This window comes from Cricetulus griseus, chromosome 2, assembly GCF_003668045.3.
Source record: "Cricetulus griseus strain 17A/GY chromosome 2, alternate assembly CriGri-PICRH-1.0, whole genome shotgun sequence".
NCBI lineage: Eukaryota > Metazoa > Chordata > Mammalia > Rodentia > Cricetidae > Cricetulus > Cricetulus griseus.
This window is the reverse complement of record NC_048595.1, coordinates 362,654,255-362,672,493: the sequence shown is the minus strand read 5'-3', so window position 1 is coordinate 362,672,493 and position 18,239 is coordinate 362,654,255. Positions and strand designations below refer to the sequence as shown.

General features: G+C 42.8%; 1 protein-coding gene across 1 annotated transcript in view; it reads right to left on the bottom strand.

Moving 5' to 3' along the window:
* Positions 1 to 18,239, bottom strand: part of Sema5a (semaphorin 5A) — a 263,102-nt gene that overhangs the window by 46,153 nt on the left and 198,710 nt on the right. The window contains exons 12-14 of the mRNA XM_035439159.1: positions 13,139 to 13,320; positions 11,357 to 11,500; positions 1,494 to 1,641 (exon numbers count right to left, since the gene is read on the bottom strand). Coding sequence (XP_035295050.1) covers positions 1,494 to 1,641; positions 11,357 to 11,500; positions 13,139 to 13,320 — 474 coding nt within the window. The remainder of the gene's footprint in view (positions 1 to 1,493; positions 1,642 to 11,356; positions 11,501 to 13,138; positions 13,321 to 18,239) is intronic.

Below are 18,239 nucleotides of genomic sequence, written 5' to 3'. Positions count from 1 at the left end.
CATCAGACATGCAAGTCTTCAGGGATTTCATTTATGTATAATAACTAGTTTTAAATTTTACCACCTGGTATGAAATCTATCTATCTATCTATCTATCTATCTATCTATCTATCTATCTATCTATCTATCTATCTATCTATCCATCCATCCATCCAATCCAGTCATATTTATCAACTGTATCTGTCTGATCTATCTATCTATCTATCTATCTATCTATCTATCTATCTATCTATCTATAATCTATCTATGCAACTTACCTATACTATATGAAGAGTTTTATGGTCTCAAGTGAGCTCAGGATCACTTGCATATTGGTTAACATCATTACAATAGCTTTATCACTGTGAGGGCAAAGACACTTACTGATAATCCTAGTAAGCAAAGCCTCCTTGTTTGGTGTAAGACCTGATACAGCACCTCATAACCTTCTGTCTGTCCCATTGGCTCTCTGGAGTTTTTCTGGTTATATATTTCACAAAATGAACTTCACCGTAGCATAAAAGATATTGGCTAGCTTCAAGACACAAGGGGTGGAAGTATCAAAAACCTAGTGCCAAGGTCACTCAGAGTACACCAAGACAGCACTTCCCATAGTGAGTTTCTCCACCTAACACTCCCCACCACACCTCATCCAGACTGTGGCCAGCAGGGACTCAGTGCATAGCCACCCTAAGAGAAAAAACAGGGTGCACAACAATGGGTCTTTGGAAAAGAGCCCATGCAAGTTAAGTTTCATTTGTCAGTTTAAAGTGTTAAAAGAAATACAGGCTCCTAAGGCAGAAGAAAAACAAAACCATTAAGTGGTCTTTTACTCCCTCTGATGTGTTCCAACTCACCTTGACAATGGTGCCAGTTTCTCTGTCACCACACAATGTCATGTCCACATTGTATTCTGTGTGCCTGGGAGCCCAGCACAGGGTAATCATTCCTTTCCTTAGACCAATCAGAGTGACCAAAGTTTGCTAGGTGCAAGATTTTTCCAGCTCTGTATTTAGAACTGGAAGGTTTCTCAGTTTATTCCATATGTGAATACTTGATTCAGGAACTTTAAGTTTCCACCATGCCCTCCAAATTCTCATTACCAAGAGGTCCTTGTACACCCTCTAAAATTTCAGAGCCTCGGGGACCAGGACAAAACTGATCTAGTATTTAAGGAACATTTAATGTTTATAAAATATATAGTGTCTGCAGCAGAATTGACATTTAAAGAGGAGCTGGTGTGTGAGAACACAAAAAAGAGCATTCAATGTCTGCCCATTTCATGCCTATACAACACGCAGGTTCAGCAGAGCACAAAGGTTTGCAGGCTATCCGGTGTAAAAATGCATCAGTGTTGGCAGTGGCTCAAGTGTGAGCATAGTCACTATGAGTGCAGATGCTTTAGTGCTAACATCTAGTGTGCTGGGAGCATCTCACAAGAATAGAACTTCCAGGAGGTTTCAAGTTTGGGTACGGGCTCTGGAATGTGGTTTGGGAGGGAGGTGGTAACTTACCACATTACATCCTGCACAGTCAGGCCCATTTTCACAGGTCCTACGGCGGGCTTGAATGCCACCCCCACACTGGGCCGTGCATCGTTCCCATGGTCCCCAACCTGTCCAGAACACGTGTGGCGGGCAGAGCAAATGTTCATTGCAGTATCTGTAATACGGAAAACCCAGAGGAAAAGGAGACTGTTGAGTGCCACAGGAGGCCACCGGTCATGTTGCTTCCCATCCCTGTGCCAGATGTTGGACAGATGGGCATGCTCTGCATGAGGGGCTTTCTGTGTCTGGAGTGCTTGCACCATACAGGAGGCAGAGGGGTGCTGGCCATGCTGAGTGTGCACAGACAATGGGAGACATGGCAGACGGCAAAGAGAATGCTGAACTCACAATGCAGGATGGAACTTCCTGTGCAGCCAAGTAAAGGAGAAACGAGACAGAACAAAACCCTTCAATAGACACCCCAAAATAGGAGCAAACAGAAAATATCTACGTAGGGTATTCATCTTCTAGGCATAAACATCAAAAGATAATGTCGGCTATGAATTCGAAGTCAGAACAGCTTTACTTGGAATTTCTTATCTTTCGGTCAACTAAGTTGACAATATTCTGAAGACAAAGAAAGCATAAGCTTGGTCTGAAGGCCCATGACACTGGCTATTGAGCTTATGTTTTTAAGTTTTTCGTTTAGGGTCTCAGAATTGATTTGATTTGACTGATTCAAATTGAACTTGAATTGATTTCCAGTTAAAAGAGCACAGATGACTAAATATCTGATTATTATATTTTTACAAATGCTAGAACTATTTTACAGTAGCTAATTTCTGAACTTTTATACAGACGTCCACTTTGCCAATTTTGAATTTAAGCATCCCACTTCTTCTCTGGTCCTGTGATGACTTAATTTTTCTGAAGTCTTTGAAATTGCATATGAAATGGAGTGAGGTGAAACAAGCAAACAAACATGAGAGGAAAACGGACTGGCATTCTACAAGTAGTAGCACACATGGAGGAAGAATTTAGCTGTGAATGTAGCCAAATTTAATGACAACTTTGGCGATTTACGGGATTATTTACATTCATTTGTCTGTCTACCGAATCTAACTTAGCATCTCAGGATTATCAAAATATAAGACTTTCCGCACATCTTTTTCACTTACAAGGGCATCTTCCTTAAGAAGTAGGCAACAAAGATTCAGATTTTGGGCCTACGCCAGTGACCTTCATGTCACCATTGTGAGTAACAATCCGATGTTGTAGAGTGTTATGCACCACGAGTCACGGAGAGCTTACTGAACAGGTGCTCACAGTCGCAGATGAACAGAGAAAGCAGACACACTCTCAAAATGTGCATGGCATAAGACACCATCATGCTTCACGGTGATACTTTTATTATTTAATGTACATTGAAACTGAACTTGACACTCCAGTGGAAATGCATTTAGAAGTGGAAGAGATGAGAAATGGTGAGAAGAAATCATGAAGAGGAATTGTGTGATTTCTCAACAGATACTCTGGTAAGGTCCAGTTGTCTTCCATAAAACGGATGGAAGCCTGATGGAGGATGGGAGACTTTGGCAATGAGCACACAGTGTGAGGAGGAAAGGTCAAGGTGGAAGATGAGGGTGGGATGAGGTGTAGGGAGTACTTGCTGGTGTTTGGGATTTTAAAGGCACAAAGGGGAGTCAAGCAAGATAGGGTAACAATGGTGAGAGGAGAACAGAAAGAGATGAAAATAGATGGGATGATCTACCTTTGCCAAATAGCAAAAAACTAAAGAAAGCCTCACAGAACTCCATAAGTGCAATAGCACCATCAGAATGAGACCCAAGACTCCTCATCTATGACTGGTACCTCATCCCACTGGTGGCCAGAGCCCCAAGACTTGAGAAGCTCTCTGAGTTCATTAGGAGTCTGGACCTCAGGGGAGGTCACAAGCAGGAAGTGCCAACATAGTAAACACTAACCATTGGAGACTGGGTTGCAGCAATGAAAACGAGAAACACTCTAGGTTAGATAGGGTGGTGTGGACAGACGGAGAGGATGAGAAATGGTTGCCACTGGGCATTGTGGAAACATCATAAAGCCATTGTGTGAATGAACACATAGAAGAATAAGCAGTGGGGTCCAGAGCCAGCATTTCACTTCCAGGGAGAGGCAGTGGACAACGTCATGAATGGAGGAGCCTCTTCATACTTAAGTACAACCCACCAGAGCAGGTTAGCATCTACAAACTTTGACATATCGAATAGCCAATGGCTCTGTGTATTTGTCTTCTCAGAGAGAGAGAGAGCGAGCTCTGTAGTTATGGTAAGTAGATTTTCATGTATATGCTTGTCCTTGAAGAGTCCCAGGAAGGAGCTGATATTTATTTTGAGAACAGGTTTTGAGAAATCAAGAAAATTCAGAACATTTCACATTTAATTCAAAATATCCACATGTAGCTCACAAGAGGGAGAGCAAGAGAATGAGGACATCTCATATTAATAAGCCAACTCACTGATATTTTAAATGTATGGTCTCTTCACATTGCTTTCCCCTAGTTTATGTTTTCAGTGAACACAGATGTGGGTACATGCACACACACACGCATAAAAACATACACACATACACACACACACACACACACACTACAACATACACACCACAACACACACACACACACACACACACACACACACACACACACACACACAAGAAGGCAAAGGAAATCCTGCTAAAAATGCCTATAAAACTCTTGACTTTCAATAAAGAGCACAGTAGCTGTGCTGCCACATCCCCAGAGCCAAATAAATCAGCGTGCACAAATACTTTCTTGTATTTGCTTGCAGCAGGCTGCCTCTGAGAGCGCTCAGCTTGTTATTAAAGTTAAAAATCTCCACAAGGTTACCTGTACATGGAGCTCTGGACTTTGAACCAATGTTAATCAACTATCCCTTGGGCTGGGGCTTAAGGCCACCAACAACCCACCTCACATTTCCTCTCTTTCTTGCTCTACAGTTCTCCTGTGAAACAAGTCACATGGAGATTTGTAGAGACAATGCCCCTAACAGGAATGGTCAGAAGGAAATAAAAATGGCTGGGCTATCTCTTTACGAAGAATTCCAACTTAGTGGGATTGGCTAGAGTCTGGACTCTGTCAAAGCCCTCAGTCTGGATTCTCTTCAATGATGAGAAACACATTTTCTTTCTGAGCCCCCTTGTCTAACCCATACAGGCAGCCTCCTTAGTGAGTTGTACAAGCAGCAGTTATGGTGGTATCTCTGGTTGCTTAGACCATTATTAACTATGGATAAATATTGCCCAATGGGCCAGCATTTGGTTCCCATTTCACCAGTATTCTGGCTTTTTAAAACAACAGGCTAATGCCTTTAACATATTACAGTCTCTATTGGGTCTTCAGTATCTGAAAGTCACAGGCACATTTTATGATGCATTAAAAATTAAGATTTTAATTTTTCTCATGACTGCTGTTATTTTACATTTAAAATCTAACTAATAACCTAACATTGTCTTCCTATAAATCATCCATTTTTCCATAAATGGATGATTCCCACTTCCCACTTTCTCTAAAAATGCTGGCATTCTATAATCCCATGGAGGCTAGATTTACAGTACCGACTGTCTTCTCATATTTCCTTCTATTCTGGTTGAGTCTATGCTAGTTCCTCATGACAATCTGCTAGCCCCACCTAACTGCGGCCTATGGGGGAACTATTTCTCTTGGTTCACAGGACCATACTGGAAGAATTAAGTCTTTTATGGTACCGGATAACTGTGTACTCATTAAACACACCATGCTCAAGATAGCGCACCAGGGGAGAGTAGAAACTTCCATGTTAGGCATCACAGAGCAATAACATTTCCAGTAAGAGTAGAATCAGATACAATCTCCTTAGTCCCCGAGACCCTTAACTTGATAACATATTGGGCAATCTCTGATATGAGCCCTTGCTGTTTACCTTTCGGGACTCAACTCATGGACTCCCCTGAATATGGGTGTCACTTACAGGGATCAGGACAAGCAGATGTCACTTCTGTGGTTATGGTTGAACCATAAGGTTGAGATAGCTTTATTTCAAGAATACCTCCTTTTCTGACTTCAAGAAAGCAGACAATAGGGTAAGTCAAGGACCTCGTGGTGGCCTTGAATTCAGATGTACCAAGAAACTGAGGCCCTCAGTCTGACAGCCCTTCAGACATGAAGGCTGCCCACAATGGCACAAAGATGGAAGCAAACCCTGGTCGAGGTGTTACTCAGAGGACAAAGCCATGGCTTCTTTACTGCAGCCTCCTGACAGACTGCTTCCAAGGAGGTGGGAAGACTGTGTCCAGACTAGGAACTCACAGACGCACAAACAATTTACACAATCAAGTGTGTAGTCATAATGTGCACTTTGAAACAGACCAGGTACGGTGGAACCCAGTGCTAGTGTAAGAGGCACCAAAAAAAAAACAAAACAAAAAAAGCACTGGAAATGGGTCTGAGACCCAGAAATAGGTGCAAGTGGGAATTCTGAGAAGCAGAGGCAGAAAAAATTCTAAATCACTTTATATGGAGCATTAGAAACTTACACATTATAGAAACTGATGGGAGCGGGGGGCATAGAAGGAAATAGAATGAAGAACTACAACAGAACAACAAAAAAGATAGCTCAGTTAGAAAGTAGGCAAACAAGAGGAATAGAGATATCTTTCAACCAGATATACAGCAAGCACAGGATAGGATGCTTAGAATCGTGTAGATGCTGGTGGAATCCAAATCCAAACTCTTCTTCATATCAAGTAGAAAAGTACAAACCTTACCCAGACATAATAAGCATCAGCAGGAGTGTGGAGAAGCCAGGATTCTTGTGCTCTGCGGTGGGAATAGGCAATGGTGAAGCCAGAGTGGACAGTAGCCTGGCATCCTTCTAAAGCGGTACATGCAAGCATCACTTCCACTCATGGATATTTGTCCAGAATAATTGAAACTTCAACAAGTCAGTGTTCATTCTAACATGGCTTAAATAGGCAAGGGAAGGAAATGCCATGAGTGCATTGATGGGCAACTGAACACATGAAATGCAGCTGTATGCCATGCAAGAAAAGGGACTCCATTCTGATATAAGATGCAACATTGATGGAGTGTGAAAACATTATGCCAAGTAAAGCAAACAAGACACAAAAGGGCAGGCATTACAGATTTCCAAGTACATGAAATACACAGAATATGTAAATGAAGGGACTGAATGGTCAGCACAGTCTCCAGGGGGCTGGAGAATGATGGTATGGAATGTTATTACTTAGTGGTAATGAGAAAGTTTTGCAAGTGGGGAGTTATGATGTTTTTGCACAATAATGCAAGTTTAATTAATGTCAAAGAATTCTGCACTTAAAACCGCTAAGTGGCTAATTTATGTTATTTATATTTTACCATAATAAAAAATGAAAAAAGAAGATGGGACAGGTTTTTTTTTTTTTTTTTTTTTTTTTTTTTTTTGTTTTTTTTTTTTTTTTTTTTTTGAGACAGGTTTTCTCTGTGTAGCTTTGGAGCCTATCCTGGCACTAGCTCTGGAGACTGGCCTAAAACGCACAGAGATCCACCTGCCTCTGCCTCTCGAGTGCTGGGATTAAAGGTGTGAACCACCAACGGCCAGCGGGACATTTTTTTTTTTTTTTAAGTAAGTAGTTAGTAGAATGTGGCTACAGAATGCTATAAAGCTCCCAAAATTATTAGCTATAGGGATATGAGAAATAAGACGTAGAAGTGTAGAGGAAGTTACACAGATAAGGACATTTCAAAGCAAAGTGTTAAGGCATTACTGGCTTCTTGCAGCTCGCAATACAGAAAGAGTAAAAAACAAAACAAAACAAACAAACAAAAAAAAACAAGGGGTAGACTGTGAAAAGAACAAGGGCCAGGTGGTACTTGAGTTAGACTTTTGCCGATGGCAAAAAAAAAAAATCTAAAATTAAGAAATAGCTCCCAAGCACTGAAGTGCTGTGTCTTAGTCACTGTTCTGTTACCAGGAAGAGACACCATGACCAAGGTAAATTATAGAAGAAAGCACTTAATTGGGGCTGGATTGTAGTTTTAGGGGTTTAGTCCATTACCATCATGGTGGAGAGCATGGCAGCATGCAGGTAGGCACTGGGGTCATAGATGAAAGCTACATCCTGATCCATAGGCAGGAGAGAGAGAGGGAAAGAGAGAGAGAAAGAGATAGGCAGGAGAGAGAGAGGGAAAGAGAGAGAGAGAGAGAGAGAGAGAGAGAGAGAGAGAGAAAAGAGAGAGAAAGAGAGAGAGAGACAGAGACAGAGACAGAGACAGAGACAGACAGAGACTTAGCCTGGCATGGGCTTTTAAAACCTCAAAGCCCACCTTAAGTGACCAACTTCCTTTAGCAAGGTCACACCTCCTAATCCTTCTAATCCTTCCAAGAGTTCCACTCCTTGGTGACTAAGCATACAAACATACCAGTCCACAGAAGCCATCCTTTTGCAAACCACTATCTGGTGTCAGGGAAAGCTGGGGCATGCCTGGGCAAGACTGAAGAATGGGGGCATGTGTGAGCATGCACAGAGTCCAAGGGAGTCCAAGAGCAGGGACCTTCTAAGTCACCCAGAGAGAACCTAGCAAGCTGCCGGCTGTGGTGTTCTAGCCACTTCAGCAGGATGGCAAGGCAGAGAAAGGCTGTCTCAAAAAGATCTGAGACTGTCTTTGATTTAGAAGAGCAAATTCCAAGGAGGCTTACATAAGTCTTTTAAAGTCAATGAGAGTAATTTAAGCAATATGGATGGAAAGAAACATGGGAAATGCAAATGAAGTGCTCTTGTGTAGCCCAAATCTACTGGTAGGAACAAGGCTGATGCAAGTTTCACCAGCTGCAAACATCTGCCTTTATGGCAAAGGAAAGACATTTCAGGAAACCCATCTAAGAGCCCACAAGGCCATGGAGCAGGATGCCCATATAATTAGCAACTCCCAACAGTCACTTGTCCACACTGCAGGATTCCTGTGGAGAAAAGATTTAGTGACTTCCATTTGCACTTTGTTTTTTTAAAGGAATGGGCACAGCTGTCATCTCTTGACCACCCTGACTGCTGTATAGTGTGAATGTTGATGGCAGGTAACTTATCTTTTTGGATGGAGACTGACAGACCAAGAAGAGCTACTGCAAGAGAACCTCATGCACATCTTACTTAGGCAGTGGCACTTTGAGCTTTTGGGGTATCATTTAGCTGGGTATGACACTAGGAGCCCTGCCAATAGATGAACAGCATTCTGCAGATGAGAATGGCATCAGTGACTTGAGGATAGAGAATTGTCCATCATAGATTCTAAAGTGACACCAGTGACACCAGCTCCATTGCACTACAATCCCCTGCACTGGAGTGTGGGCAGAGCCCATGATCTCCATCTTACCAAGCCACTATGGCCAGATGAGGTCGTGTCTTATGAATATGGTAGTTAGTCCATGAGTTCAGTTTGGGATGAGATGGAGGCCACACTTGGAAGGCTCAGTTGTCAAGGGCTTCGGGTAGTATCTCACTGAGAACTTCGAAACCTTGTCATGAGGCTCCTCTGACAGAGTGGGGGCACTAAATTGCATGTTGTTTGTGTTTGAGTCAATGGAGCCACAATGACAGAGCATTAGAAAAAAAACCTCAATTGTATTTTGGTACTTGTACCAAGGTCTCTTTCATCCCACCTTGTTGGTGACCTCTGAACAAATGGTTGCTCTAGTAAGCTTTTGTGCCTCAAGCAATCCATTTCAAAGAAATACCAGAAACAAAAAGAGTATTCATGCATTCTTTAACATGTGTAATAAAAAGTGATGTGGAAATCCAAGGAGATTTTTCTTGAGGCTAAGCTCCCATTGGATTGAGTCACACACTGAAAACTTTTTGTAGAAATCATTAACTATGTTGCTATCATTAATTGAATTTGTGGAGAGAATCGATTCATTCAGATGCTGCCATTCTGGACTTCTTTGAATTTAATGCTATCTAAATATCATAAAATGTAATAATTGTTTCATAGGCCTGGCCCTAGAATCCTGTACCCAGCCCTCCCTTAATCCAATCATCAAATATCTCCACTGCCTGGATCAGAATGAGTTTTCTCTGATGTGTGATCTCCCCATGTAACAGGGCAAGAGATTTAAGAGCTGTTTGTTTAACAGAGACCAAGGTACATCAAGTATTTGGCTTTCCTGTAATTCCTGGTAGTCCTCTAGAAAGCATAGCCACAGAGAGGCACCAGTTCATATAAACAATATACACTACACATCCTTACTGTCCATCTTTTTATTATTTGAAGTAAAAAAAATTCCTCTAGTAAACTATGTTATCTAACACCCCATAATATGTCTCCTATAAATGAAGAACCTAAACACTCTAGTCCTAGCTTTTAAAATCCTTTTCTGAAAGTGTGGCTTTATGAAGTCAAGTGTACAGATGGAACATGGTGTATTTGGCCATAGAAGTATGCCACCTCATTCAGCCTGGGGAAGGAGAGGGTGTGTGCAGAGTGTCTAGATACCAGAGAAGTGTTTGTACACAGCCAGAAGTGGCTTCATCCAAATGGGATACACAATGTGACAATTTACAGTGTTAAAAACCTTCCTACTAGTTTAAAATCCTATAAGCCTTGGGAAAAGTACTAAGAATATTTTTCTATATTCAGCTTTCTCACCTATCAACTGGTGTTAGATGGAACACTACAGACCGGCCCAAGACTGTTTCAGGGGAATACTTCAAAAGTGACAAATCCGGTCTGTAAGTGACAGTAACCTTCCTCTCTTTCTAGTCAAAAGGAATGCATTCTCAAGTGGTAGGTAAGAAACTGGGTGGAAGAAGAAGTGAACTGGTCTTTCTAGTTGCTTTTAAGATGTATTCAACACCTTAAAACTACATGAAAACAAAACAGTGAGTCTATTCTCTGTTTCCAAAAGTACATGCCCACATAGGGATAAAGAATTCTTATGGGACTCCCTGAATCTGTGACACTGAATAGGAGCTCACATAGTTTATTAAAAAGCCCTGGAAGTCATTCAGTAGAATGGTGGGGAGGTATGTGTGTGTGTGTGTGTGTGTGTGTGTGTGTGTGTGTGTGTGTGTACATGTGTGTAAGTGTGATGTCCTAAAAGTGACAAGAACTTCGCCTACAAGTTTTCACTCCCAATAGTGACACAATGGAATACACATTCAGTAGGCAAGGGAGAGAAAAAGAACAGTGAGTAGATTTTGGAGTCAGGGCAAAATGGTTAATTCTATAACAAAACAATAAAAACACCTTGTTGCAGTCAAGTCTAAGGTGAGATGTCCTGATAGAGCCCCCAACAGTGAATGTCTTCAAGGAAAAAGCAATTTCTTCTGTGGCTGGTACTGCCTGCAGCTCAGGTGGGATGTCTGTTCACAGACGAGAGGGTAGACAGATATAGCCTTCCCGGCCTTTGTCCTTGCTTGCCTGCACCCCCAGCCTGATGAGAACTTCTTTATTTTACCTGTCCTATCACCAGGACCTGCTGGGATTTGCAGCCGCAGAACCAGGGCTAACCTAATATCTCAACAGTCATCCTCCAGCGAACTCATGTTCTGGATGCACAGAAGCCCAGAAACAGAGGTGCCCTTGGCTCCTGAGCATCCAGTGACTTGAGGACGGATTCCCTGAGCCAGTTCAAGCATGCAGGGACACAGGACCAGCATGAGGCTGGTTCACGGGAACCTTAGGTCAAAATGGAAGGATGTCAGAAAAATAAGGCGCAGGTTAGTTTAACAAGAGAGGAATGCCGTAGACAAACCAACTAGATCCCAAAGCGAAACTGGCCATACTGGGATGGCGGGGAGCATGAGGATGCTGGTGCAAGAACACGGCTGGCACCTACCTTTCCTCCCGGTTCTGACCCACACACACGCGGCCTCCATGCCTGGGTGTGGGGTTGCTGCAGGAACGTTGACGCACCTGGAAGCCAATGCCACAAGTGGTGCTGCAGGGTGACCAGGAGGTCCAGGGCGTCCAGCCTCCATTCCTACAGAAGAGGAAGTGATTCAATATCTCAGTTAGGCCAGCTCAGACTCTGAGCCCCGCCTGCTCCTATTGCAAACAGCCCTACATACTGTCAAAGTAACTCTCTAGATTACTAGAACTTTACAACTTAACTTCGACCTCAATAACATATTTCAGCTTTTAAATTTTTTCTACCTATGAAGACAATCGTTACATAACACAGAAATTCACTGATTTTAATATTACTTTTAAAGTTTTAAAGTTTTACTTTCCTAAGCTTTTAAAAAAAACACATGGAGCTTTATGATGTATGCAATTTATAACACGAAGAACATGTTGCATATGCAACAATAAGTAAATAAAAGTGTCTAAAGCTGGCAGGACTATATGAAATTGGGAAATAAAGGAGGCAAGTTTCTAAGTAACTCTTTATTATATGAACTTAGCTCTGCATACTTGTGGAAGCTGCTGAGATGAACTTTCAGGTAATCACAGAGCCCCATGCAGTAATGACAGAGAGGGTGGCAAAGGCTTACAAAGGAGTCAGAACATGGCCACCTGCTTACACTTTCACAGCATCAGTGAAGCAGGCTGACTTACTGATGATTTTAATCTGAAATAAGCCACACTGTAAGCTTGTTTAGAGGGTGACCCTCCAACAGGGACTGCAGCCTGAGGGACAAACAATTACAGCTCCAGTCTTTCAGTAATGAAATAGCAAGAAACAGAATCCTTGTCATCTTCAAAATTAAGTCCAGTAACCTGTATGAGGTCCCTGTCAGGCACTCTTGGAATCCACCTCCTTGAATACAAGTTATATGGAGCAAGATACAATGTCGACACACCTGAGCTCTCTGTTTTATTATACAGTCTTATCATTGTGGCCCTTGTTGATTTCTTTAAACTTTATGGGGTAATTGGACCCACCCTATTTTTGTCTGCACACACTGCTCTGACCACCCTTCCCCAGCATTTTAGGTCTTCCTGCCTTTCATGACATTCAATTACCCAAACCTATGGTCAGTTAGTGACTCCATAGACAGTTTTTCCCTCACTGTTTCTGCATTTTAGGCTTCTGAGAAGCAGGTAAGATTTTAAGAAATGTCCTGTTAAGAATCAAGTGAGGAGGGGACTTGGTAATGAGCTTACGAAGCTCTCCTGATGGTATGGTGTACAGGAGAAGCAGGCAAGACAAGCAAGTGTGGTGAGAAACGAGCATGAGGAAACTCAAATGATCTCAGTGGATCATGACATGTGGATTGTACAGGTTACCAAGGGTCTGAAGTCAGTAGAACTGGGGTATGTTGAGCTCTGATCTACCACTGAGTAGACCAAAAATTCCTTTTAGTTAATGCATCATGCTTCACCAGTAGGGATTTTTGGTCATATATTTCATTTCCCTCAAAGAAGTCAATTATATTGGGTAAGTTAGTAATGTTTGCCTATCCAATTGTGAGCTGATAAGCAATTTTAGTTTACAATTTAACTTACAGTTTAAAAATTTCTTCCAAATGATTGAATAGATAAGTGATGGATATCCCTCCCTTTCTGCCACCTTCATCTACTAAAGGGGTGGCTTGTATTAAGAGTGACTGCCCAGATCTCACAACAATATGAGGTGACTTCATGACTTCACATTACAGCAATCTGAGACACTAACCTGGAACAGTTGGTGATTTCCATTCTGGGACCCTCACACTGCCAGCCACCACACTGTGGAGCTGGGCTGTCACAGGAACGGGACCGACAGAGGCAGGATCCCACAGCAGTGCCATCCGTGTGTGTACATTGTGTCCAGGAAGACCAAGGGCCAAAGCTCCCATCCACAGTGAGGTTTCTGGTCTGGAAGGCAAATTCAAACAATGGTGTTAGAAAAGGTAAAGCTGCCAAAAAATGACATGAAAACACAAGATCCCATCCCAAGTGGCAATCATAACGCTTTCAAAATATTAAAAAAATTAAAATTGGCAGTTTGTGTGGGAATATTTTAAAGTCATGTAGCATAGGTCACTGGAGAGATGATTAGAAAGATGGAGTAGAGAGGAAGAGAAAGAAAAGGAAGAAGGAATGATAAACAGAGGGAGAGGAAAAGAAAGGAGTAAACAGAGGAAGTGGTGAAGTAAAGGCTGATGACTCCAGAATGGGGATTTGGCAGAATGGCCCACCAATGTGGGAAACCCAAGGAATAAGGAAACCCCACAGATGTAAACATCTGATACATGGTTTCATACACCTTAAAAACAGCAGAAGTCCACGAATGATTTATTCTGGTTTGGCCCAAATGTTACCTGAAAGTGACAATGGTTGATGCCAGGCACATCTTACTGGCTCTGAGTAATGAGACAGCTATAGTTCACAGGCTTATTTTTTTCCAAGGCTATGCTGTAAGCACCATTCAGAGTTTATGTGCTGGCCAGGATGGGCTTGGCACGTATTTATGACCATATGTGACAGCTGCTAAGGGCATTGGAGGGCTGTGCTGCCAAGGATGGACAACAAGCTTGTAGGGTACTTGTGTGGAGCTGTTCAGAGTGGAAAGGGACTGGTAAGGTATCTGGACAGGAACTTGGACCCCAAGGACAGCTTGGGTAATGACTGAGGAATAAGCATGTAGGAAGATCACAAGGGTGGGCTATTCCTTGTCAGTGAGAGTCATTGGTAGGTGCTTCATTGTCATTGGGGATGTAAGAAGGAGTTCAAGGCAGTGACACTGAAAAAGAGCTGAATGCACAGTGGTGGAGACTCTTGCACAGTGGTGGAGACTCTTGCACAGTGGTGGAGACTCTTGCACAGTGGTGGAGACTCCTGCATAGTCATGGAGACTCTTGCATAGTGGTGGAGACTCCTGAACCATGGTGGAGATGTCTGAACAGTGGTGGAGAGTCTTGCACAGTGGTGGAGACTCCTGAACAGTGGTGGAGACTCTTGCACAATGGTGGAGACTCTTGCACAGTGGTGGAGACTCCTGAACCATGGTGGAGACTTCTGAACAGTGGTGGAGACTCTTGCACAGTGGTGAAGACTCTTGCAGGTCAGTGAAGGCAGAACACTGGGCTCTGGCCTCATCTGGCATGTGATGATGTGTTCCCATGTGGCTGGGACATCAGTGCCCTCAGAGAAGAGTGAGCAACTTTTTGAAACATGCTATAAGAGATCCCTTGAGAAGAGAGACTCATGGGGACAAACATTAGGCTCCTTGTCTAAGTTCTTCTTTCCAAAACTGAGTAGAAGGAACTAAAGTCCTAGCCTCTTCATTTTAGTACGAAGACAGATGAGTCGTTCTTTGCAACAATCTGATGATGAGCAAACCGTATATTGTCTCTTAGTACTCTCTCTCTGGGTCCTGACTGTCTTCTCAGCCAGTCAATATGTGAAAGGTACCAGCATCAGAAGGAACAGTATTTTGATGCAGAATTTCTTTAAGTACCATGGGAAATATTTACACATTTTCATGGTGGTTTTCTCTGATATGTTGGCTAATCACAATCTATTGTAACAGACATGGCTCCACAGTGTAGTTCTCTATTCCTTCTCCTTTTTAGTCAACATTAATGGTTTTAATTTCTTAAGGTGGGTAGAATGAGAGCCCCCCAATTTCCATTGTTTCTATATTGGCTGTAGCCAAAGGGAGGGCCTGGAGCTGCCCCATCTGAAAGCAGGTTTGAACATGAGTAAATAAACAAAGGCATGTTTCCCAAAGGGAAGCTCCTTCCTCTCCAATGTCCCTGTAACACCCCTGGCCACAGGCTCTACTTGGACCATTGGGTTCCATGGAAACCATGCACTTCAGAGGAGCAACTTGCCTTGTACAACAACATGACTCAGACCTCTGAGCTGATAGACTCTCTTGCTAAATCAGCAAAGGCCCTCCTTTGGATATTTTCCACATTCGTACTCGAACCTTCTCCTTGTACCCATCCATTATGTAACTAGGTCTATGCTAATAACCTACACAGACTCTTGCCTGCTACATAAACACTGATTCTTGTTGTTAATGTGAAAATCCTAAGTCTCCCATTCAGGGAACAGGCATTGACTAAGCGTGGTGACTGTGCCATTTCTATACACACAGCCCACACTATCCTGACTATTCATATAGGTCACCGTTGGCATTTCTAGAAGGTACTGACTGAGACAGGTGGAATGCCCTGGGAGTCTGCAGAGTCAGCCTTCTCCTCCACTGTGCCCTAGGGCAATGAACAGGAGCGAGCATCTCACTGACTCTACCACATGCCTGCCCAGGTGGGGAGATTCCGTCAAGAAAATGAGAAGTGATGACAACTATCTACCCGGGGGGTATGCTGGGGGCTAAAGGAAGTGGCACACATGTGTTTGCACAGCCATTAGCCCATGGCTTCCCTGAGTAATAGACACATCATCAGGAAGACGGCTGCTGTCCGTCCTGGTTTTGCAGATGAATGAGGAATGCATGCTTCTGCACTGGCATTTCTGTGAGCGTCTCAAGGCAGACCAGAACTGGATGACAGAAAACTCTTCTCAAGTGTTTACAGAGCTGGCTAGAGGCATTTTCTGGAAGGGGAATCCGGGACAAAAAAATGTTACTGTAGGTAAGATAAAGGTAAGATAAAGCTATCGTGGGTATTTTCACGTTGGAAGTATTGTATAATTTTAGAAATCATGGATGGGTTTATGCCATTGGCTAGCATTGTTCAGGAGTGGAACAGGGGGCCTACTGAGCTATTGGTGAGCAGATAAAATATGAAAGAAAGACCTGTTGAGTCAGAGAGCATGATGCCTGGTGGGGGTCTAAGACTGCTCTGTGCATGACAGACAGGTGCCAGGCCCTCTTAGAAATATAAAAACTATACCTGAAAACAGTATGTCATAGCTTTTCAAATCGGATGTAAAAACCTAATCAGTGAATCTAAGCAAATGTATAAGTCAAGACAACCTGAAAAGCTACAAACAGTAATTCACAGAGCACCAACATTCAGGCAGTTAAAAAAATTACCCCAACTATAACATTTTATATAAAATAGCTCTTCCTTGTGTAAGGCCTATTTTTCCATTTATTAGACTCTGACCTAGTCCTGCTGTGGGAAAAGGAACAAGAAGTCTCCAGAACATAACTTCTATGTCAGAAAAAAGCAAGCCTACAAACAAATGAACAAACAAAAAAGCCCAGAAAGTAATGTAGCTACATGGTAGGTGGGGCATCACACTGAAGAATACACACATGTGACATCTGTCATGACCCTGCCAGGAAATAGAATGACAGGGAGATGACAAGACCAGAGAGATTTAGGAAAATATCAAGAGATGCTGCAAAACCCAGTACCAGCTGTGCAAGGAGATTCGGCTATCCTAAGCTTGGGCATTAGAATGTGGGTAGGACTGATGGAGCCAGGTGAGAGAGCTATCCAGGCACTACCGTGTGTGCACTTGGGAGGCAGAGGCAGGTGGATCTCTGTGAGTTCATGGCCAGCCTGGTCTACAGAGTGAGTTTCAGGACAGTCTCCAAAGCTACAAAGAAAAACCCTGTTTCAACACCCTCCCACCACCAAACATGGATGGCACAGAAAAGGGGTACCAATGAAGCACGGTAGTCATTTTCATAAAACAGTAGAGGGGAAGGAGTTGCACTGGGCAGCCACTGGTCAGAACACACAGGAGGTAAGAATGTAGCTACAGTGACTAATCTGCAAGGAACGAAGATGGCTTTAGTTCTGCCTGGCAGTGAGGAAATGGAAGACAGGAGAGGCCACATCTTCAATCCAGAGCTGTTGGAGTTTGTCACATTACATTCTGGAGTCAGAAGAACTTGCAAGCCTCAGGGTAGCATGAGAGCAGTGAGTGAATTCCTTGCATGGCAGTTAGCCACATGCCTGGTTGGATTCTGAATGCCTTAGATTGAGGATCTGCCTAGAAGACAGGACTAGGAAAAATGGTGTTCATCCTGGGCACTCAATTTTGAAATCATGATATTTTAAGATCTTCATAACCTTCCTTAAAAGGATATCTGGCATAAAGGCATATGTGCTGGCGGTTGTTACCATGAGCGGATACTTGGCTAGCATAGACCAGGCCTGGGGCCCATCCCAGCACTGGGAAACATGAAGTAAAAGAAAGCACTCTAGAATGAAATGTCTGAAATTCTCTCTGGATTTCTCCCAAGTGACTTTCTTCTGGAAACCTGTGCTTCATGCTATCAAGTACTAAGCTAGAGAAAAACATGCACAAGGCATCCAAGGACATGAGAACCATGGGGGATTCAGTGTGTTGCCTTGAATTCTCATCATACCCCAAGTGAGACGTGTGTGTAAAAGACCCAAGAATCAGTGCAGCAAAATTGGTTGGGGAACCTGTTATGTGCTCTCAGCTATCCTTCTATAATATGGTTTCTGTTTATCCTTTTCCTGCAAGAGCCTACAGAGAGTCAGGTGTATGCAACTTTACCTTCCCGGATACTGAGGAAATAGTTTCCAAGCATTAGCTAGAGAGGATCCATTTTTGTTACTGAGAATTATCCTTTTATGTTGACTCTTTCATTCACTAGTTCTCCACTGGAGCAGTGTGCATGCACATTAGTTGATATCACAGGTACATCTTTATATTCTTACATTTGACCAATATTCCTTATTAGAAGATTTAGTTTTGTTTCTTATTAATGTGTGTGTGTGTGTGTGTGTGTGTGTGTGTGTGTGTGTGTGTGTGTGTGTGTCCATGTGAGGCCAGAAGAAGATGTTGGATCATTTGGAAATAAAGTCACTCATTCAGATATGGGTGCTGGAAACCAAGTT